Raw genomic sequence first — 23,925 nt, forward strand, 5'->3', positions numbered from 1 at the left:
ATAGGGATAGCTTGTTCCGCCATACTTCCTTACTTCAGTTTCATCGCTCCTTTTTGGACAGCAGGAAAGAAAATATTGCACCGAGAGGAACGCCAAAAGAAAAAAATGAAAATGAGCCGGTTGGGAAAAAAGGGAGGAAGGGGAAGGAGGAGAGCAGCGGAGCGCATGCGCCCTTCGCTCCCTCCCCAGTGGCTGTCGGAGAGCGCGCGCGCGGGTCGAAGGCTCTCGCGCTCAGCTCAGAGGCTCCACGGCGTTCAGTCGCGAGCGTGGCCCGGTGCGATGGGGATCCTCGGTGAAATTGCCATCGCGACGCTTGCTTCATAGCCAGTTACTTCGTGCGTCTGAACCGCTAGAGCTCAGGGCAGTGCTGCTCTATCTGGTTTTGCGTGAACGGAGCGCCCGGAGACTGCTTTTGGCTTCGTTTTGAGCTGCGATTTTCGGCACTGCGAGGACCGTAGGGTTTCGGCGATTGTTTGGTGACACGCTTCAAGACAGCACGTGCTCTCAGTTGGGATTGTTTTCTGGCGCCCAGGCGATTGGCGGTCGTGATACGGTCGCTCGATCGACTTTATGTGTCTTCTAAGATGAACGTTATGAGCCAGAGACGGACCTCCTGCGCTGAAACGCGGCCGTGAACGCAGGTAGTAAGTGTCTAACGGCACAAGTCGACGCGAAAGTTTGTGAGTGTGTGTGAGAATGTAGTCAACCTGATCGTGACTGTGGGCACCAAGTGACGTTGTGCGGACGACTGCCGCTAGCTCTCGACATTTGCCTACTTGCTGAACCTCCAGGAATCTTGCGTGGTCAGCTGAGCAGGAAGTCCCAGTTGTGCCGGTAGAAAGCGCGCAACCGAAGCGGTCGCTTGCATACACTGTCCAATGCATCCAACTTTTGTACTGCGGATGTTGCTAAAGTGCTTCGGACTATGGGCAGTGTTGCTCTCTGTTCTCGCCTCAAGAGTCCATGGACAACACGGTAAGAGAGCATTCCTGCGGTTTCTGTCCTTACCAATGATGAGCTGACTTGCCGTCTTTACTGTAGCGAAAAGCTTTCGAGCTACTGAACGGCCTGGTGCCTATACATAAAATGTCAAGGGGCCCCTCGCGCTAACATTTAGTCTTTCACACGTCATGTTTGTGTGTGAGTGAAAGTCATACAGTACTTGAATCTCAATTCAGTGAAACGTTTAGCTATCATAATATGTGTATTATAGGATAAGCGAGTGCTGCGCTATAAAGCCCCAACTTGGTGCCAATATTGCTCTCACGGCTCTGCAAAAGTGAACGAACTCTTATAGAGCTACATGGAAGGCAGGAAGGCGTAAAAAGACACTACCTAAAGATTGTTTTGTCGGAACACTTCGGTCTGGAAAGAAAATAATCAAACTCGCTTTGTTAAAAGGTGATATAGTGGACTACAACTGAAAGTTTCAAGATTAGGAAACTTCAAATGTAAAGTATACGGGCAGGCCTACAAAGACAGAAATACATTTCGGAGACTGGGTAAGAGCTACTGAAACCACAAGTTACTTAAATTGCACCGCTTTATTGGAGGTTACCTCCTGGATCACGAGGGCTTCGGCTTGAACACTTATCGCGAACAGCCCTAGGTATAATTTTTTAACTACTTAACTGCACAACCACTGCAAGAAAGAGAAAGAAGGGGAAGACAGCTGGCAGGGATATTACTCCTCTAAGGCATCAATAAGCAAGCAACCATGTACTCTGTAAAAGGAAAATTACAGTACGTAATTTGAGAGATATGCAATAACGCAATGGAACCTCGAGAGGAAGCGCATTGAACGAAAGTGCTTTCAGGTTTCAACAAACTCCTGTGTGAATCAATACAGTTTAGTGTAATTCAGAATGGAAGGACATTCAATAGTGCACACTCTTTATCTGTGCGGAAGGTGCTCACGCTGTCTCTAGAGCGCCGACACACGCCCGGAAAGTAAAAAATAAAGCGTAGGTTTCATCCTAGCGTGACGCTCTTTCTCTAAAATTCTGCGAAAGCTTATGTGCAGGAATAGGCGCCCTTAGCTTCAGAGCGACCTCGCGACTTTGAATAGCTTACCTGATATCAAATTAGACAACTATCTAATGTATCTATATCCGCAAAACAAATTTCCTCAACTTCTATCTAACCATGTTTTCAAATATAACAATATTATCATTCTTACGAAATCTTTTTTAACAGTCTAATGAAATGGACAACAACTTTACAAGAAAACCTCCGCAATAGGTATCCGTGCTCGGCGCCATTGCCATTACTGAAGACTGGCTGGTAAATGTTACAACGAACAGATGGCGCCACATGTCTTGCTCGGTGGAGGAAACGATCCGAATCATAGCGCAGCGGACATCACAATAGCATCATTATTACCGTTGTGATGCCTCATTGCTGCGAACAGAGCGTCACGATGAGGCGGGCATTAGAACGCCGGTTGTGTATGATCAGCAGGCCTGAAGTGTTTCTCCCGTAATTGATTTGCTGTCACCATAACTATGCTGGTGGGCACTTATAATGGAGCATTAACGATAGCGATCAAGTCAATTTCTTGTCATCCGTCTCTGTCGGAATCAACAAGGTCATTTGGCTTCTTTAAATTCAGGAAAAAGAAGGGCGTGTGTGTTTGATGCGTTATTTAGTTCAGAGATAATTTGGCTCCTTTAGCGGACGGTCATCTGGTTGTCTGCGGCGTATAATAGCTGCTAACTGAGGACTTTGGATATCGTAATCATTATCAACTAATTTTCTTGAGCATCGTTTTCTAATATTTTCTTAAGCATTCCAGTTCATTGTTTTTTGTGTATTAATTTATACGAAGAATACTGTACTTAACAGTCTTGCGGTAAAAAACAGGCTTCGTACCTGTTTTTGACGAAAGTTACCTCAGCAACGAAGCTTAGAACCCTGATTTAAATCAAGCTTTCCTCATTTCGGGTCATGCATTTCAATCTTCCATAATTTCGGGTTTCTGAGCAAAATTTGAGTATTCTGATTTCTAGTTTACGTGGTATCGCAAAAGACTCTTCTTAAGACTCTTCTTATATATAAGAGGTAATTGGCGCTTTCCCAGTTTTTCGTTCTTCCAGTCGAGGAAGAAATTTGTCAGGTTTCATCTGAAAAAAAAAGTCTGTAAAGAAAAAGATTGGCTGTTTAGAATAAACTAATTGGAACGATATTGAAAACAATATTTTCAATTTTTCGTTGTCATTCTGATGTGATCCGCATGCCCTGGAATTTAAAAAAATGAGTTTTTGTGCCGACCATTTTTTTTTTTTCAGAGTAGTGAGCTTTTAAAAAGGAAAACGAATCTCAGTGGTTTCAACACAGTTATTTTTACTGGAGCCTATGGAGGAGACAGACATCTTTAAAAAAACTTTTGAGGGAACACTGAAGCTCTGCCTTAGGGATATGATGCAATAGCTTTAATGACGTAATGCCAATATATGCGGAATTGGCTACTCTCAAGTTTACAGTCAAGTGTCTCTGGGAGTCCTCACACTACTCCTTGCGCAATGTTGCAGCGGTTAACCAATGCTCCACTGCCCAGTGATGGCAGATACTGCTACTGGCGGGTCTTGTGAGACCCAGGTTGCTCTTTAGCAACCTTTCGGGATCAACCATTAATTTAACTGCCACCTATTAGTGTGATTAGTTTTCTCACAATCCGGCGGGCAGGTTGAGGACACACCACAAGGTCACGTGACCTAGGTTGCCTGGCTATGTTGCTTCTCCGGGAGTGGCTGGCTGAGTCACCCAACGCTAACTCATTTATAGCTCACAACGCCGAGGCCGGATTTTGTGCGTAACGGAGCCTTTAACGCCATCACGTTAATATAAGCAGACCGCGTACGCATCTATAAAGTTAGAAAGTTCGTTTGCGCACAGAGCACTGACACCCATAAATAGACAGAGGTCGTGATTATTACGTAGTAAACACGTTGCAAACATGTGTTCGATAAGCATTTTAAAGGTATAGCTTGAATTTGCTCTTCCCTGGAAATTGCAACAGGCGCAGGGAAAATCATTTCCCGCTTTAGCAATTAGCACCTACGAAGTACTTCCCTGAAGGTATCAAAACCAGTGTATCGTTTGTGAGATAACACGATAGCTGAGCATTGTGAGGAGCATTTTTTTGCACAAAAAGCACATTATTCTCTTCAAACACAAAGGCGATGGCATCCTTGGTATGAAACGAGTAGGAAGAGAGGCGCACACATTATCAACGACGGCTTGCGCTTCGTGGCGAACTGTGTTGCTTTGTAGGTTCTTCAAGGTGTTTGCGCAAAGCCAAAATAGTCGCAAAAATCTCATTCTTGGTGCAGTAGGAGTAAGATAATATACAACCTTATGTCTTCGAGTGTCTAAAATGTCCTTGGATGCTTTTTTATGTTTTTTGTTTAATGATTATTTCCTTATACTCAAGGTGCTGCAGCAAGTGGGTCCCAATGTACAAAAAAAAGGAGACTTTCATTGATGCTGACCACTTGCTCTACTGTGTGGTGATTTCAGTCTCCAATGGCGCATAAAAGAAAGCAGCAGGCATGGACACTAGTTACAGCACTATATAACAAAATCTTGACGGAGCAAACACTATGGGAAGAATGACACTTTGGCCTATGAAAGCATATTTTCTAGTTAATTTTGTTTTCTCATGAAGTATTTGATAGACGTGTTTTCTTCGGAGCGACGAAAAAGTTTCTCATCCTATTTCAATTTTCATTTTATTGCAATATTCTGTTCTCAAATACAAACATAAGGTGAAGCTTGCTGCTCCGTTCTAAAGTTTTTAACGTTTATTGCTCAGTTTCATTTGCCAGATGCCCCATATGATGCTGGCTTGTTCGAGTATCATTCAGTTGTATATTAAATAACCCGCTAGTTCAACCACTTGCGTGGGTCAGGTGTCTGTCATTATTTAGAATTCCATGAATAACGACTGAAAATGTTAAATCAACTTTTTTTTTACGCGCAGTTTCTGCGTCCCTGTGTTCTTGCTGATGACATCCAGAGTGATAAACTTGTCTACATTTAGGCTTAAAAAAAACATGAGCACTTCTTTTTAGTTTAGCGTTTCATTTATTTCGATCACCATTCAAGAGCTCATGGCGAATAACTTTGTAATTTAGAAAATTCGCCACCATTTCCAGTTTTCATCTATAGCCCGAAGATATCGGCCAACCACGGTGTAATGAAGCTAATTCCTAGGCAAAAAAAAATTTTACGTATTGAAAAGAAAAAAAAACCTTCACTAAAACTTACATGGCATCTGATGGGACATTTCGGAAACTCAATTTATCGCTTTTTAAAACCGCACTCTCTAGGCGAGCCGGTAGATAGTTTTTCGACCGAAGCAATAACAATGCGTTGAATGTTTAGGGCTGCCATTTCGCTTAAGAGCAAGGGGTGTGAAACGGTATCAAAAGCTATGATAAAATTTAAGAAAACGTAGTCGATTTACCTGTCATTGTCAAGACCAAATTCCAGTACATAATAATCTCGAAGAACTTGTGTTGTAAAACACAAACCCTTACGGAACTCATATTGTGCCGTCAGTAAGTCATGATTATTAAAAGTTTTAGTATCGCTTGCCTCTATAGGGTATGAATACGTGAAAAACGTTGTCTAATTCTTCCATAGCCCATGGTCTCTGAGCTATGTCCAACCTAACTCATAATAGTGTATCCTGAATTTGCATCGATAAAAATTCTTCGCTTCTGTCGCAAGATGAACCCACGATTGTGTGTGGAGCAGAGAAGTGCTGCATTCTAGGAACGACGAGGCGCTACCGGAATATATTTCGGCAAAACATAATCTTGCAACAAAAAAGCATGCTTAATGATTGCTAGCTTCTGAGCAGTGGAGAAGCTTTCTAAAAAAAAAATTCTTTATCGCTAAACATTAAGCAGACATTTTCTTCAATTTTATCTGTTTAAAAAGCGTGAATGCTTGCTTTTAAGCGACGGCATTCGACGGGCACTTTGCTAAAAGGCATCTTTGCATAAAGCGATCCGCCATGGCTTTCAAAATCTGCGTGGCTTCTGTTTTGCTTGCGGGAACAGAGCGTATCTTTAAACACCCGCCATCGACAAGATGGCTGGCTTGTGTTTAACTTACTGCTGTGAAGAATAAATCTGAAATCTTGCCACTCTAACGGACACATAAACATAAGCCAGACATTTAAAAAAAAAAAGTTGTACAGTACCTGATTCTTGCAGTAAGCATTTACAGAACCATGACCCTAAAAATTGTAATTTAATGCAACGCATATTCTTCAGGGTTTCAAGTCAGAGGCATGATTTTTTTGTTCGACCTAAAGAGCTTTTTAGCGCGCATACGTCATATTTTTATTTCTGTAATAAAATCGTGTCTCCCTAACATGCTATGGAAGGTTGTGATGTAAAATGAGCGGCGATATCGTTTCCTGAGGAAAGCTCCTAAAACAAAGGCCAAAATAAATCCTTGTTATATAGAATAGCAGAGATTTTCTTTTAAATTCTGTATTGCTGCTGTCCATTCATCGTTTGTTAAGTATAATGCATGGTACATTAGCATACATCATATTATGAACGTGGAAAGGTCTTTCCATCACTCGAATAAATTATATATATTATAGCAGGTTTGCTAAGGTAGCTTGTGTTCTAGTTTTAAATCCCAGAGTTTGAGAATTATGAAAACTTCTTTATTTAAACACAACTTTTCAAATATAAGCTGTCAAACCACTCATTGCGACAAGTCGGTAGCACCATGTATTAGTTTCCACGTTTTAGAAATACACTACAACAAAGCCCAACCAATTCTACCAAATTTTCTAACAGTCACATAAGCAAAGGAAGGTTAATGTCCTACTAAATGCAAGATGTCTTCCAAGAAAATAAGGAATGTGGATTAGCTTAGGAGCTTTGTGGGTAGCGGTAACAAAAAGCAGTCTTTGCCATCATGAATTCGCGTTGCTGATTTCCAGGGAAAATAGAGAACAACCATCACGAAGCTTGCCTTCCACGAATTTCGCAACTGCTTTAAAAAATTTTACAATTCCTATAAATATATATTTCGAGAATTTTATCTCTGATTTACAGAAATTTGATTTTGCTTTGTGTATCTTTTTACCATAGAATACGTCCGCATAGAGACTTCCCTATAAACTTTTGTTTTATCACCTTTCGTTGCCGGAATTTTTTCTGTACAAAAGAAAAATCTTACTATTGTGCCACCCAAAATAGAGTATGCATTACAGCACCCCTCAATTCAGCGAGTTCTACTTTGTAAACACCAAACTTAGCGACGTTCTTTCTATATCTTCACCGCCATGAAAACTCAGCGTGGAAACTCACCTACTTCACTGAGTATAAGAAAGTGTCATTTTCGGTTTCTCATACCTCTCTATTTAAAACGCGAAATAGCAGGCTGATGTTTAGTTCCGATTAATCCTCAGTCATACACTCAACATTTACAGCTTGATAGTTTGAACATTAACATGATATGGAAGTGTATAGTAAGAAGCAAGAATGATTGTAGATCAAGTACCAGAACTGCAGCTCATAATGCGTGGCTAATTATTGCGAAAACTTTGTGCCTAGGAAGGAAATGTCGGCAGCAAAGTACAGTATAGCCGCCTGGTTACACAAGAAGCTTGCGCTCCGCATTCGTGGGAGGCTCCTGTTCTCGTTTCCGTTTCAGCGAGCATAACGCTACGTAACGCAAGGCGCTTTGTTTCCTCATACATCTCCCCAATGAGTAATCCTCTCATCTCGACGCGGCTGGTTCCCCCGGGACCCTTTTTTTTCTGTCGCCGCGGTATTCAAGCGATGGAAAAGACGTCGTAACGATGCAAGGGGAAAGTAATCTTCATGTATTTTGTATTTGTTTATCTTTTGTGCTCTGCTGTCACGATACACGAAAGTCTTCTGTTTCTTTGAATGCTGATGTTCTTTCCGCACGCATCCATGCTCCTCGCAGTTGGCTTAAAGCATTGCAAATGCATTAAGGCGTTGCTTATGAAACAAGCAGGACGTGCACATTTCCTACTTCCATCTGTTTATTTTCTTTTTGAGTCCATGTTTTTTGCTGCCCCTGCGTAGAAAGCTATTTAGTGGCAGTCGCTCCTTCAGTTGTTGGCGTCCTCCCTTGGTAAGTTGGGGCTCGCGATCCACCCCCATAGATAGCGTGCCTCTTCTAAGGCAGTATTACTGTGGAGGTAGTCATGGAGATGTATCGCGATGAGTCGAATGGAGAGCTTTGGCAAGCAGCGTTGTAAGCGCAACGTCTTTTTTGACTGCACACGTTTTTCTTCGAAATATTCGCTGTTGGAACGGTCTTACTTAACCTCGTTCCTGGACTGCATCATGCAGTTAGATAAGATAAGGGAGAATATGTCCTAACATTCGGTAGGTTTTCATGAGTACTGCTCTTTTAGGTAATTAAGAAGCAAGGATTATGATTTGACTCACGCGACAAGGAATAGTCGCATGAGGTTAGCATAAGTTTCATTTTTATATAAAACAAACATGGAGTGCCTGAATTCCTTTCCGAGAAAAGTATAAATGCGAAAGAAACAGCTAACTGGCAAGTTAATAAGCAACTCGTGCCTTCAACCAAACGTGAACTAAATTGTTCAGACTGCTGATTTCGTAGTTACGCTAAAATTCATCTGCGTGTATCAAATTCAACGTGAGTTTGATCAGAGTAGACGTAAACACCTTCGAAGGAAATAAGATCAGATGACTGCACTCGTTGCTGCAGGAGTCCCTCTTCTTTTACGCACTTTAATTGTTATGCTTGCTATAATTGTTACTTTTAACAAAGAGCGTTAAAGTAGGGATGCGGTTTAATAGATATATATATAGAATTTAGTAGAGCATCGCAGCTCTTAAATGGCGGATGATTTTTATAACAATTTCTTACATGTTCGCCTGCACATGTGTTGTCTGTATATATGTTAAGAGCGATAATTTACTTAGTACAGTCGCGGGTAAAAAAGATTAGCACACATGACGGAACACCAGAGCGCCGGAATGACAACGCGTGGCACTACGGCTGGCAAAGAGGCTGATAACGAGAATGTCGGGCCGTTCCCATTCTACAGTATTAGGGGAGAGCGGACTGCCACGGACCAGCAAAGTTACTGCCTAAATCAGCGCTATTATCTGTTGTTCCCGCGAGTTCCTTTTGACAGACAGTCGCGGACATGAAAAAAAAAAACAGTAATAAAAACAAGCCATCTTTGCTCATGATAACCGAGCCAGAATAAATGCCGCATGTACAGTCACGTAGGGTCGGCACTTCAACGCTCGGGCGGTGCACGCTTGATAAAGCTTACTTCCTGCCGTCCCCCCCCCCCTTGGCTGCAAAGATGGAAACGGCCCGTCAGGCAGGTCTGCGAACCGCACCGCCGCGTGGTGAGATATCCCAATTCTGATCGGCAGTGATATGTGCCAATATTTTTTGCTCGCGACTGTACCTGCAAGAGACTTTGAAAATATACATTACTCACCTTCTCAACAATCTTTGACAAGAGCATTAAATCGATGAAAACTCCCCTGATAGCTTCAGCAGCAGGGCTTGAATACTAGAGGCCATTCAGAGGTCATTTGAAGCAAGGAGAGCGGTATTTGGGGAAAACATGTCGGCCATGAATGATTTTCGCAATTTGTTTGTTCTGCATCATTACTCCGTTTCCTTCGCCGTGCTGCCACGCATGCGTCATTTACCCCTGTTTTCATTACCATTGGTATCGCAAGGGCCAATATCCTGGGACGTTATTGCATTTTATCCTTGACCTAGTTGCACATTTCGGCGTTCGTTCGATAGATGCTCTTAGAGCACATAATTGCAGCTACTGAGCCAGATTTCGATTGGACAACCGCGCGTACATGTTGCCAGCTGAATAAGGAAGCGATAAGGCGTTGCCCTACTGAGAGGCGAATGAAAAATGAAGTACCTGAATGAGGCAATACAATTGCTTGCTCGCGGAAACGTATTTGAACGGATTGGCCAATGTGGATAGCTGGTTGTTTGCGCTTGTTTAGATAACATGTTCAGATAACATGTGCTTATAGCATGTCAGGAAGAACGTTGAGAAGGGACGTAATGAATTTTTTGCTATTTGCATGCTCTCCGCGGAATATTACAGCCATCATTCGTTGCGTTATATTTCGTCATTCTTTCCTTCACAGCTTCTTTTGTATACCCGATGTAGCATCGAGTAGCATGCTATTTCTCCAATTTCCACCCCATTGGTTTATATTTCATAAAACAAGATGCATTGCCAACTTGCCATCGTTATACGAAAGCGACATTACCAGATTGAAAAATAATACATGCTTCGTAGGTTCCGTGACCTATACACCCTGTAATGATTCGTGCAAGTTCTAAAGAAAACCATTTCAGAGACGTACAAAACAAGCACAAAAGCACTCCCCAGGCAGAGCAGTAGGGCATTGGACGCTGCAATGTGACATGTTCTATTGCACGTCCCAAAATTTAAATGGGAAATTTACAATATGAGAGAGAGGTTCGTCGAATATGCCGTAGACGCAGCGCATAAATTTGGTATCTTGGTCGCTCTGGAGTTTTTATAAAACCACAACATGCAGACCGATGGGACAAAAAATTTCCCATCTGTCTGTGTGTATATGATCCTATACAGAATTGTAACATTGGTGCCCTCGTTGTTAACTTGCACACGTCAGGGTAACGATGCGTTTTTGTGCGTTTTCTCCTTACCTGAAAGTAGGAAGGCCTAACCATAGTGCGTGTGCTGCCGCCGTCCGGCGGTCATTTTTATTTCATTGCCATGGCGGCCGTTCCGAGTCGTTCGCGGCAACTGAAGCACATTGTCGGCCCTTCTTGTCGCGCTCAGACTTGGCACAGCCTTCGAAACGCTTCTTGCCGTCTCTTTCCCGCTTACCCTTTCCGCCACCCCCGGAACGGGCTACGCAGCTCGCAACGCCCCTTCATTTCCTTGCTTCATTTCCGACTTCCATTCTCGCGGCCGCCTCGCTCTGGTGTCAATCTCTTTCACGCCGCTCGGGGAAGGAAACGAGCGAACGATGGGAAGGAAAGGCGCACCGGGCAGCTAGACCTCTTCTTTCCCCCTTGTCCTTCTTGCACAGGGGCATCCGGCGAAACGCCTTCCGCCTTCCCTCCGCTGGCCGGCTGCCCCGCTCTGCCATCGAAACGGCTGACCAGTGGTGTAGAACACGCCCCGAAAGTCTCCGATTGTTTCCGTCGTTTTCCCTCCCTTGCGTGTCTCCTTCTCTCGCTCGCCGACCGCTGACGCCCCCAACTTCCTTTTCACCCCGACTGTGTCGCTCTGTTTCATTCTTTGGCCTTCCTTTTTACAAACGGATAGTGCCGTTGCCCCTTGTCCGGCTCTTCGTTCAGGCGTAGCTGCTGCTTCCTTCTCTCTCTCTCTCTGTGCACTTTCTACATCTCTCTGCATCCAGTTCCGGTTGATTCCGTTCCTTTCCTCAATGCCCCTTCCTCTTTGCATCCTTTATCTTCGACTCTCTCCCCTCCTCCCCACAGCCACTTCCTAGCAACGATGCCCGTTGTCTGGAGCAAGACGCTCACCAAGTGTTATCGCGCGAGCCATTTCCCGTACCTCCGGAAACCCTGATGCCGCCAGTGGCGTTTATGAGGCCGAATGGCTTTATTGCGCACATCAGCTTGCCTTCGGCTCTCATGAGAAAACAAAAGGAGCTTGAAAATAAATAATATAGGTGATTTCTGACAAATAAGAAAATGAAAACTCACGGAACGGAACTAGGAGTGGCGGCGTTTTCAGAAAAGGATGCAGTGCATTGGAAACGAGCCCTGGACGCGATCACTGGAAAAAGTACTGACGGCGGCGAAGGGCGCCCAAAATAAGTGCAGATAATGGCATGACCCACCAGACATTGGTCACGAAAGGGCAGTTCCCGCGGCATTGTTTCCTTATCAGCGGCAAAGGCACAGCGGCCGGAGTAGATGGGGCGACCGCACTTTGCGCAACGACCATGTCCCGCTTCTTTTTCGTGGAAGATGGAGGTTAGAAGGCGATAGAGAATGCGGTGGCAGCCCTAAGCGTCCTTTGATTTTTTAATAGATGGAATTACCCGGGCACCCACTCAAAACGTGATCACGCTTGCTTACTCTTTCTTGTTTAAAGAAGATCATTTTAATCAATCGCAGCTCAAGCCATTTACTGTCAGCAAGAATTTGAAAAACTCGGTTTTCTGAAATAAGGACAAACGGGAGAAATAAGAAACATTTGCGCGGGCGGTTCCTATGCGGTGTAAACTTTTACAGCAGCTGCAGCAGATTGTGCGATACTCGATAACGTCAGCTCCTGTCTTGTTCGGCTGCTGTCAGCTTTCGCGCTTAATAAGCAGTGTGCAACGCCAGTGCCGAAGAGCAAGGGTTATCAAAAGAATAACCTGCAAACGATTAGGACAGGCCGACGTGAACAGCAATGGGCGCCCGATATGTATCGAGACAGTGGCGTCACTCATGACGAAGAGGTAAAAGTAGACAACAACAGTGAAACCATTATATCAGCCTCGCCACGGTTCGTTGCTGCGAACAACCAATCGTCACATGCACACAAATAGTGTGTGCTCCCATGCACACTTAGAGAGTGCAGGGGGGATTTTTCTGGCCTCACAGGAAACGTCCTCGATCTCAAGTGACAAATTCAGCGTGAACCCAACTACCAAATGACAAGGGGGGGTACCGCCGGTCGCAAGGCATAGAAAGCGTCGGAAAAAGGAAGGTACACTAAGCAATAACGTTTGCAGAGCAGAGAGGTGATACAGAGCAACTACACATCAAATATCAAAGCAGATGAAGAAATTTTAGCATTGAAAGAGTTTATAAAGGACAAAGAGAAATCTTGCAACAAGACGCTTTAAAGAAAGTTAAATGTAGGAATAAAACAGTCACCGATACTAAGGAAAGTATAAAGAAATGTGGGTATCTTTTTTTTTTATTTGAAGTAGGGTAATGATGTTTTGGGAGGAATAAAATTAATTAGAAATAGAAGAGGAAACAGCCACGAGCGGCCGGTGGGTTCGGATCCCGCCGACGTCTGTGGTTGCTTTTGCTTCCGTTTCCTAATCAATTATCTCACTGCAAAGACTTATTAGGCTATTTGTCTGCCAATGAATAATGCCGCAAGCAACAGAAGATAGAAACATAATCGTATCCAGTGCTTGGTTTTGGTGGCTGTCGGCTTCCTTCATGCGTACGTCATAACCACACCGTCATTTCTCTATCTCATTCATCTGAATCGCTGCTACAAGAAAAAGGCCTTCAAAAACAATAAAAATCTTCCCCGCACACCTGCGGCTGTCCGTCTACTCGAGGAGGCTGTAGTGGCTGGCCCTAAGAGTGGCGCGTCCTCCCTTGTCCGCTAGCTAGATCTCACCGGCGGCATGTCGCTATTTTTCATCTTATTTCTAATCAGTTATCTTTCTGGAATTAAGTAATTACGCTATTGATCTCCTATCATTTAACACTACAAATACAATGGAAGGTAAATACATTCCTCTATGCTTTCCTTTGTTTAGGTGACTTTTGGCATCCCTCATAAGTATGCCATAATAAGCCCTTAATTTCCCAATTTTTGTCGGCTGAATAGCTTACACAAGAAAGGGGAAATAAAAAAAAATTGGCAGTGGTTTAGCTCTGGTTAAATCTGGAGGATTGCGAAAGCAGCGAGGAGAGAGAGAAGGCGATTGAGAGTGCGCGGCAGCGGTGACGGACCCAGCACGCAAGCTATGCGCCGCTACTGCGCATGCGCAACTGGTGAGCGCACGGCGGCACCTCTGAGTGACCCGCGCAGCGACGGCGGCGGCGCGCCAGCTGTGTGCCGCTTGACGTCACTGCTCCTCGCGCATGCGCAGAATGGCCTTTCGTCAGCTCCGCGAAATGGCTCGGCGACTTGCGTAGTGTTGCTTTCGCAACAAAACAATTTTTTCATCGCCACTTGCGTCAGTCCGTTGACCCGAGGACACTGAAGTGGCTGTCCCGAAGACTAGCTTGCGTTGCTGCATTAGTCCGCTATCTGTATCAAAGCTTTCACAGTGTCACGGCTAGTAATGAACTGTCGTCCTTTCTGGGCTGTTTTCTGCGGGTGCATTTTGGAATATAATGTGCTTAGGCATCAAACATAGAAACAGAAGTCTTGCAATCTAAGAATTCTGGAATGCCCGTGCACTACATTGAATAAATTCTATTTACTCTCATGCGCTACCAGTACACCAAAGCTTCCTGCTCGGCAATTTTGAACACCACGTGTTTTTTTTTTTTAAGTTTGCTCTCTAATGCAGACAAAATTGGTAATCAGGGCTGAAATAGGTAATGGAATTTTACAGGCTTTGTTCCGACCCCAATGATGTTCCGACTCCAACTACAGTATTTGTAAAGCTTGAAATTCAACATCTGGGCAGTGTGTGCTTACTAAAGGCCCTGCTATACGTACAGAGCGTCTTTAAATACCGCAAATATAAGCATTTGTAAATATTTGACATCACTAAACTGAACACAACTGGAATATTTTAAGCAGAAAAGACCGCAACAATTCAAATCAGGAAAAGAAAACAAGCATGGCTAATATTCAGATCTGAGGGCTAGAAATACTTCACTGTATTTACGAAAAACTGAAGAAGCGAAAAAACATATATTGAAAGGAGGTGCTGGAAAATACGCCTTATGTTTGCCTTAAAGCGGCAGGACTGCTCAGGGTAATAAACGCCTCGTCGCTCAGAAAGGCTGCACAATAGACGGCGGTGACGACGGCGAAGACGGCGGTCTCCGGCCAGCTTTCGCTTTTCAATGACGACCGGCCTAACGACGCGTTCGCGGAGCGCTTACGGATGCGTCGTGTCGCTCTCTACTCACGAGGACAGCGCCCTCGAATTCGCTTGATGGCACAACCACTCGAGCCGCCGGAGAACAAGATCTCCGTGGGTGTTCGTCCCTATACGAGGAGCGGCGAGACAGTGAACGAGCGAGTGGCGACAGCTGCGGTGACCGCTATTGAGCAAACGCAGCGGCATATGCGGCGACAGAGGAAAGAGCGGAAGCATCAGCGGCCGAAAGGAACGCGCTGGGACAAACGTAATGAACTCGGCGACAGCCGCACAATGGGTAGGAGAAATTACTCGATTGAAACCGCCCCACTCCCGACGCGATCCATTGTTGGCGCTATCTTGCCTAATGCAAGCGCTGTCGTTTCTGCGAGAAGACCACTGCTGTGAGTATATGCGTTTTGGCGCGAAAATGTTCCTGTCTTGTCTAGCTGGTAATTGCTGCGACTTTTCTTGTTCATTAGAGTTTAGTTTTAGTCAATATATTGAAGTTCGATAGAAAAAGACGGAATATCGAACCAAGTGCATTTGCCGTTCACATTTCATTAAATTCTGTTAATACACAATAAAAAAATGTCAACTTTATTGGTCCTTTTATAGTAGTGCCGAAATCATTGTAGCAGTTTTGATGTTAACGTTGATTTTGAAGTTTACGCTTGTTTGCAAGGCTAAGCCAACGCAATGAGGACGGCTGAAGTACACTAAAGCTGACAGCTAGGCTGAAGCACCTAGCGGTCAGGAAACCTCCCCGGGAATGGAACAAAACATGTCAGGCATGTTTAAGACGGCCGGTGTCTGATTTCGCAGGTATAAGGACGGTTGAAACGAACGAGCAAGATATGCCTGCGTATCTAGCTTGCATTCAATAAATCTACTAGAGTTTTCTTTATTTCAATTTTCAAGTAAAATTTTTCGGGGTCTGAAAATTAACGGATAGTTCAAGAAAGACATACAAGTAACGCGACCATTTGCGTGGTTTGCATTTGGAAGAAACCCATGGTTTTGTTTGTGCCTGCTTTGTCTCTATATCTTAAGAAAGAAAGAGGCTGAAGCTGAAATTCAAATCGATTTATTCAATGAACTTTTCTTGCATCATAGCCCGAAATCCTGTCAAGGCCTGTGCTAGACTGCGGATCTTGTTCTGTCTAAATTCCTCTCTTCGAATAGACACACCAGTCCTCTCCGGGAGAACCGTGCCAGCTGACTCAAGAAAAGGGTCTCTTGCCAGAAAGGCCTCTGCTATCCAATTTCTTCATGATTGTGGGAGTCTGACAGATAACGAACGTTCTCAGCAAGAGAGGATTCAAATTCGCGGCCCCTTTAGAAAATCCTCTCGTTTATTCCTGTCCTCCCTTTTTTTAAAGCCACGGCATAGTGCAGAAAAACAAAAGGGCACGTCACAATGACGGCAAGCCCAGCCTCATTTCAGTCCCTATCTCTTGTGAAATGACTCCGGGCAAGACGTGGTGTTAGACTCATGGAGACAGAGAACGCTTGTCTCCTCTTTACAATGGTGCCCTAAAACGACCGCGCCTAAACCCCAGTCGTCAACGCCGCCTAGAGAACGGCGGCATGAGGCTCAGCGAGATTGCAAACTAGGTAAAAGGCAGGCTTGTAGAAAAGTGAGCTCGCAGACGCGTCGAGTGAGGCCGGCATTGTCTTTGAAATGGATCTGAGATAACGTGCTTGAAAATTACTTTCGTTACTGAGCGTAACATGCGTCCGGCAACGAGAAGACTCCATTCCGGTGAAATGGGTTGCATGGCCGCCACCGCGGATTAAGCTTTAACTTGCCCCTCGCTTTGTTATTGGATGCGGCTTACTCGACCATCGCTTCAGTTCGGCAGCCATAGTGATGTCGTTTCTAAGAAGATTTTCGCCATTCAATTCAAGTTTTTTCCTAACATTCTCCATTGAACAAAAGAAGATTAGGCGCCTTTGGGGAAAAAGAGACAAGTCCTAAATTTTAGGAAGAAAAGTTGTGGCAAGCATTTCGTCAGTGATGAATGATTGATTAAGTAATTTTCATTTCCTTTTCGAACACCTGGGCTTTTCCCAAGATCGCAAGTAATCTTAGCATTACATATCGTGTTTGGTATGAAGAATAAAATCTGACATAATAGCTTCCTCAAAATATATATGCTAAAGCCCGAGAAGGAATAATAAAGGACGATTTATAAGCGCTAAGAAACATTATACAGTACGCTGAAATGCAAAGAAATTCGTACTGGAAAAATCGAACTAAATGTGCAGTGAGGTTGATCACAACCGAATTAATACAGTCCTCTGCATACCATTCATGGCGCTGGATAAGTTCTATTTCTGCGAAGACATTTTCGTTCCCAGAGCTCAACTCATTCACTTCATGGTAACATTCTTGGTAACTTATCAAGAAGTGAAATTTCTTTTACTTCCAAGAAACGGAAACTCCATGACTTTTTTTCTTGACGCCCCGTCTACCCAGAGGTTGTACTCAGAACAGAAAATACATTTTGTTCTTTAAGTTTTTCTATCAGTTCTCGTTGTTGATTACTTTTACCTCATGCTACCAAGTTATTGGATTATTGTACATGACATCATAAATCATTTGGCTCTGTAAGGGGCCTCTCTTATCTTCACAGCAGGAGAGGTTTCTGTCGAAGCATAAGATAATTTGGTTTCAGTTACCGGCTGCATTTTCTCCCTTTGCACAGTTGCACCTTAATAGAAATTTCTTATCTAATGTAAGCTACCATTACCCAATAATAAAGGTATATATTGTCGATAAAATCGAGCGTGAACACATATTAAAGCAACGTGTTGAGAACTGGGCTATTCTTTCGACAAATAATGACCTGAGATTGGTAGGCAGACAATACAAATTATTGCCCAAGGTTCGGCCATTACTCGGGAAAGGACCCCAACGCCAGAGAATGATATCCCTGCCTAAGTCCTCTTGTAACAACTACTCGGTTGCGACAAATTTTGCTTGACCCTATAACACTCGAAAGCCTTGGAGCGGTGCTGCCGTAATTTCGCAAACGCTTCCATATCACATGCACGAGCAACGCTGAAAGCTATTCTGTGGTGCGACTGCATTAGCAACGCGAGCCATTTCTCACGAGAAATTACCACCCCAGACCCGCTCTGCGCGTTCGTGCCTAGGAACGGAAAGGACTCAGTTCTCGTCGACAGCCGGGACGCGAAAACAAATCTTCCTTAGTCGCACACTTCGTGGCAATGCTCAGCTTCACGTTTCCAACCCAAGACGCGCCGCACGAGTCGCATAAGCACTGCCTTACCCCATATTCTTGTCCGAAAAAAAAATAATTAAGATAGCAATGGTTGTATAATGGCAAGTACTAGAAAAAAACGCAAAAAGACGGAGAGAGTGGAGCACCAGAGGTGGTTGGAAAGAGGCGAAGGGAAATAAACCCGAGCCCTACGTGCACCCTCCTCCACATGGCCCCGTAGCGTAACAGCCCCATGGTGACGCTCGTTATTGCACGGCGTTAAACGACGGTAATAACACAGTGCCGATAATCCGGCTCCTCGTGAAGACGTCGTCCCCGCCTGGCCATCATAAGGCGGCGCCGCCTGGCGGGCCGGCGCGGGACCCGAGACGATGCTGCTGCTTGGCGGCGCGTAGGGGCTCCTTACCAAGACAAATTGCCCCCGCCGTGGCCCTGATCGCTCGCCCTTCTTTCGGCGGCCGCTTTCCTCGCTCTCCTCCTTTCCCCCTCTCCCTTCAATTCCCTCGCTGTTCCCGGTTGTCTTGTTCCCGCGCCCTCTTCCCTATGAACGACGGTATTCCTCGCGCGCTCCTCACGCACTCCTCGCGAGCATTGTGCTTGGCCTTTATTCCCTCCTCCTTCTGTGCATACAGCTCTTTGTTTATGGGCGGGGGAATAAGGGCGGGAACTATAGCGCAGCCGTGCGGAGGGGCGAAAACTTTCGCCCATGAACAGTGGTGGTCCGCTGCTTCTTTTGCATATGACGCCTGATGCCCCCTTCCGTGGCCAGGCCAACTTGTCTTGCTCGTCGTTATCACAGTCTTCTTCTTTCTTTTTTTTTGTTGTCGTTGGCGCCGATTATGGTCTTTAGAAGCTTTAAGAAAAGTTGGCCGGCCCCCGGAAGAGGAATTTCTTATTCTTATTTTTCTCTTTCTGGTTCTTGTCTTCTTCATATGTGTTGTGGCCTTTTTTGCAAGCAAACATTTTTGCTGAGCGCGTAGAAAAATTGAAAGTTTTCATTCAAAACAGCTTATTGTCTTTTATGACTTTTATTACGATTGAAGACGTTAAAAGACGAACCATTTATAGATGTTAATTGGTTTAGTTAGTTAGTTTATGGGTTTTAACGTCTCAAAGCTACTCAGGCTGTGAGAGACGCCTTTGTGAAGATCTCCGGAAATTTCGACCACCTGGGGTAACTGAGACAAAAGATAAAGGCAAAGCGCAGGTACGGATGACATTTCAGGCTCCTTTTTCACATCAATTCTTCAATTTTCGCCGAAGAACTGAAAGGTAGGAAATAAGCAATATCTTGGTGAGAACACAAACGCAGAATAGTGTATACCACACTAAATTTGGACCACTAAAGAACAATTTTTCCATGACTTTTATCTTTTTCTTGCTGTAAGAAAACACATCCTCATTCATTTCTTCTTTATATTTCTCCAGCTGTTCTCAAATCACACTCAGTCTGTGAGGCGTTATTGCATCCTAAAACACGGATTTTTACTCGTTTCTTGAGTAACATGTCCAAGCTATAGCATCGGAGTGCTGGGCTCCGTCCCATTGGATCTCGTATACGGTGAACTACAGATTTGTTGGTTCAGTGAGTACTGATGCTTACAGTGCGCCACTTTTGCTTTTCGCCGCACTGAGCGTTTGCAACGATAGAAGACAGGAACTTGAGTGGTGCAAGATCAAACTTCGCACATCAGATAATTTAATATCCACACCTGTGTAAAAAAGATTGTCTGAATAAGCAATCCGATCATACGAAATTTGCATTATTCGGCGGACAATGTCGAGCATAGTGTTGCTTTGCAACAGCGTGGAATGCCTGGATAGATTGTAAGTGTTGGTCTAGTATTCCCCGCTCTCGGAAAAGAAGGTCGGGTTCTAACCGATAATTATGGCAAGGCTGCGGACCTTTCTTCTTTCTCTTTGTGTTCCTCTCTTATGACAGCCCTCCAATGCAGCCTGAAAAAGTGCATCCTTTTAACATAGATCAGGGTGAGCTCTCCCTTAGCGATACAGCTAAATTGCTCGAAAACATTGATGAATAAAAGCCTGCGGTTCTGATGGCATGTCGCCGAGAGTTTTAAATAATTGGTTGATGGTTTATGGGGGTTTAACCTCCCAAAGCGACTCAGGTTATGAGGGACGCCGTAGTGAACGGCTCCGGAAATTTTGACCACCTGGGGTTCTTTAACGTGCACTGGCATCGCACAGCACGCGGGCCTCTAGAATTTCGCCTCCATCAAAATTCAACTACCTCGGCCGGCTTTCAGAAGGTAAGCTATGTTATGATTGCAAAACCGCAAATGCAGTGGCTATTTTTAAAAAAAAAAGATCTAAATCTAATGTCTCAATGTATATATAGGCCAATTTCGGTTACTGTGAAATCCTTGAAGATATATTATTTTCTGAATTAAAGAAACACATTCTCTCTGTAGGATTCTTAATATTCATCGACATGGGTTTGTAAAAGGATCTGTACAACGCAGGTGATTGAATTCTATAATGACATAGCTTCCAAACTCGATCAAACTGGCAAAATTGATTGCATTTTTCTTGACTTCTGGAGAGTTTTTGACACTATCTCCTATCGTATATTGATGCAGAAACTGAAAGAACTTAGTATTGACACTACAGTCTCCGCATGGATTGACGGCTGTATACAATAACTAAAACAATCAGTAGCAATAAAAGGCTTGAACTCAGATCTGGCCTCTGTTATAGCGACTCAAGGTTCAATCCTCGGGAAACTTACATTTTATTTATATAATAACACTTCTAACATTGCGTTATTTGCCGATGATTGCGTTCTGGGCACAAAAGCGTCAGGTGAACCGGATCAGACACAGTTTGTTAATAACCTGAAGCGTGCTGAACAATGGGGCGTTCAGAACCGCATTTCTGTGAACTTGAAAAAGTGTGTGTATGTAAGCAAATTGACTTATGGAAATTAACTTATCAATATTCAATGCACAGAGAGTTTCTGAAATTACAATCTGATTACAAATTCTAAGGGAGTGCTTTTTTCTGAAGTCGGTGACGGTCAGGCTAGGTTAACAGTGAATTAAATAGGGCTCGACGATCTCTGCACTTCTTGCGACGTAATATAAAGAACATAAGTAAGAATGTAATAGAGCCCGCATATCTTGCTCAAGGCAGGCCTCTTCTTGAGTACGCCAGTCCTGTGAGGGATCCGGTTCACCGTGTTCACACTGATGACCTGGAGAGAATTCAGCCTCTTATTTCGACGTTCCTCCTGGCAAAGTACGATCGATTTCATAGTTCCACTGCGTCAAATGAAGGCCTAGGCTGCACGTAGCTTTGAGAAACCCGAAAAAATCTAGACCTGACACATTTTTATTTATCTACCAGACTAAAACTGGAATCTCTGTGTCTTCGTATCTTCATTCGCGCCATTATCTGTCTTCTCGGAAAGGCAACTATGTAGTTCAACCTTACCCCTCCAAAAGTCATTTTGTCATTTTTTTCGTATCATTGACGACTGGAATCGTTTACCTGCAGATGCGGTGCGCCGCTACTCTGTGGAAGGATTTTACAAATCTCTTTGCACCGCGCAATGTTGCCTCTGTGCGCTGCGTGTTCTTGTGGAAAAAAAGAATCATGAATATTAGCCGTTAACCACTAAAAAACTTGGGGGCGGTTGAGTTGTCCTTAAACGTATAAGGTGATAGCATTAAAGGGTCGCTACGGCCACTTGGAAGCCCCCTGGCACACCCTTTCGCAGACATCCACACGCTTGCTGTCATCACATATTACTTCATTACTCTTTATTGTTTACAGTAATTGGCGACTTTAGTAATTAACCCTAAATAACTTAGCGTGCCTGCAATATTATCCGCCTACTGTGTGCTGTGAGGTGCTCTTACAAGGCCTCCATTCATCGCAATAAAGAAATGCTCCACAATAGTGTAGTTGTGAAGTGCCCGGCTCCCGAACCAAAGCGCAGCGGCTCGATTCCGACTGACCACCGTTTTACATTTCACTGAAACTGTTTTGCTTCTTCACAGCCCTGTCGGCCCATCGAGATTTTCCGCTCACAACGAAGCCGATCAAAGGTTTACCGCCGAAGAGGACCTTTCAAGCTATCGAGTTAAAACAGTTTGTGTTGTCTTAGCGCTGCTGTATACCTGATAACTCTGCGCTACTTAAGTGTTAGTCCTGTACAGAAACGAGCTCAAAGTATCATGCCACGCAAACAAATATCACTACCAATACAATAATGTGCATCATGCACGTACAGCGCATCGAAAAAATTCACGATTTCGACCGTCGTCTCCTTTCAGGAAGTACCGGATCTCCTTCTCCTTAGCCCTCATAGCGCTTTCTTCAGCACACGTTCAAAGCGCCGAAACATATCCGACAACCGAGAAAGTGATGTTAATGACTGTCGTGCTTCCCGGGGCGCTGATGATCCGGCGTCTGCAGGAAACTGAACTCTTCGCCTATCGATGCCCTCCCACGGGGTCTTTGAAAACCACTCCTCCGTCCCTCCATCCGCGCCCACGTTGTCTGGACTCCCTTATTAATTGGATTCGATGAGCGACCTCTCCAGTCATTATTCAGCGGCTGCTTTCAGAAGAGATGAGTTCTTCTGGCAGCTCGTTTCTTCGGTATTGCTGCATCTGTGTGCTTTAGCTTTCGTTCAATATATTCTCCTTCTCCGTCCTTTACTTTTCTTGATGATGGGCGGGTTTCTTCTTATGATCCTTACGTGCCATTATTCTTCCATAACGAGCTTTCGCGTGCTCCTTTTGGTCGTGAATATGGCTGTCTTGTTCTTGCAGTATGCTGTACTTGAACATTCTTAGCTGCATGCTTTGAAAGTTTTCGAAGCTTTTAATTACAGCGGCGCCATATATTTTTCTCTGCAGTGCACAGGCAGAATTGTTGTCGTATTTATATGAAAGCACTTATCGTAGGATGACTGGCGTAATGCAAGTTCACATATCTCTAAGCAAAGCTTCTTTTGCTTATTGATACTCATTTTCAGACGGGACGTAGGCGAACTAGTCAATATCTTGGATGTTGACATTTTCTTTGATAGTCTCCTATTTTTTCTTGCTTTATGTACAGGAGGCTTCTTTTCCGGTTTTATTTTTTTTTATTTTGCTTCTGAAACATACTGCCAGTAAACTACAACCAAGCTTTTCGTCTAATCTGCCAATTGCAGCTATGATTGTACCAGCGTACATCATGGGCCGCCTGTTAGCGGCAACTGTAATGCAGTATTTTTACCTGTTTCAGTACAGGTACTTGCGCTGTCTTGGTTTCGGTTTTAATCTGTGTTATGCGATAACTTGCTTAGCTTCTGTATAAAGTACTCTTGCTTTAGATTTTATACTTTAGGGATTTTCGCGTGTAGGGCATTCCGACAGGGCTTCTGGGGCGAAAATAGCCTTTTAACAAAAGCAATCGGATCCAGCAACTACCGTCTGTTATAAAGCTGTGTAATTGAAAAGGCATGATGCAGGTTTTGTCATTTAGGGCAGTGACGCAGCATATCAAATTGGTACTTTCCTTATTTAAGCTTTGACTCATGCAATAAATAAAAATTATACATCCCAGTAAGCAGAAAACCTGTTTTTATCAATCCTATGAAAACAAGCCACTGTACACACCTTGTTGTAAGCAGACTTTTCAATATTGTTTGAAATCACGAAACCTTTAGGCGCGATGTTAGCGTGAAAATTAAGAGCTACCGACTTCTTAACTATACTTAAATTGGCGCCATTCGGATTTTTAGTTGTTCACCAGAGACTTCTTAGGTATCAATTATTTTGAATAATTTTTAGGCTTCTAATTCATGTGTTTCAATTCTT

The 23,925-nt window shown here is 44.0% G+C and overlaps 1 protein-coding gene across 2 annotated transcripts in view; it reads left to right on the forward strand.

Annotated features, from left to right (window-relative positions):
- Nucleotides 1-254: 254 nt before the first annotated feature.
- The window catches only part of LOC149371475 (cell adhesion molecule Dscam2-like), a 228,413-nt gene continuing 204,742 nt past the window's right edge, over nt 255-23,925 (forward strand). For both annotated transcript variants that reach the window (XM_089585183.1, XM_089585184.1), the window contains exon 1: nt 255-975. In XM_089585183.1, the coding sequence (XP_089441309.1) occupies nt 879-975 (97 nt within the window). In that variant the 5' untranslated portion in view covers nt 255-878. The remainder of the gene's footprint in view (nt 976-23,925) is intronic.

The sequence above is a fragment of the Amblyomma mixtum genome, chromosome 1, assembly GCF_055824585.1.
Source record: "Amblyomma mixtum isolate Tamu chromosome 1, ASM5582458v1, whole genome shotgun sequence".
Taxonomy (NCBI): domain Eukaryota; kingdom Metazoa; phylum Arthropoda; class Arachnida; order Ixodida; family Ixodidae; genus Amblyomma; species Amblyomma mixtum.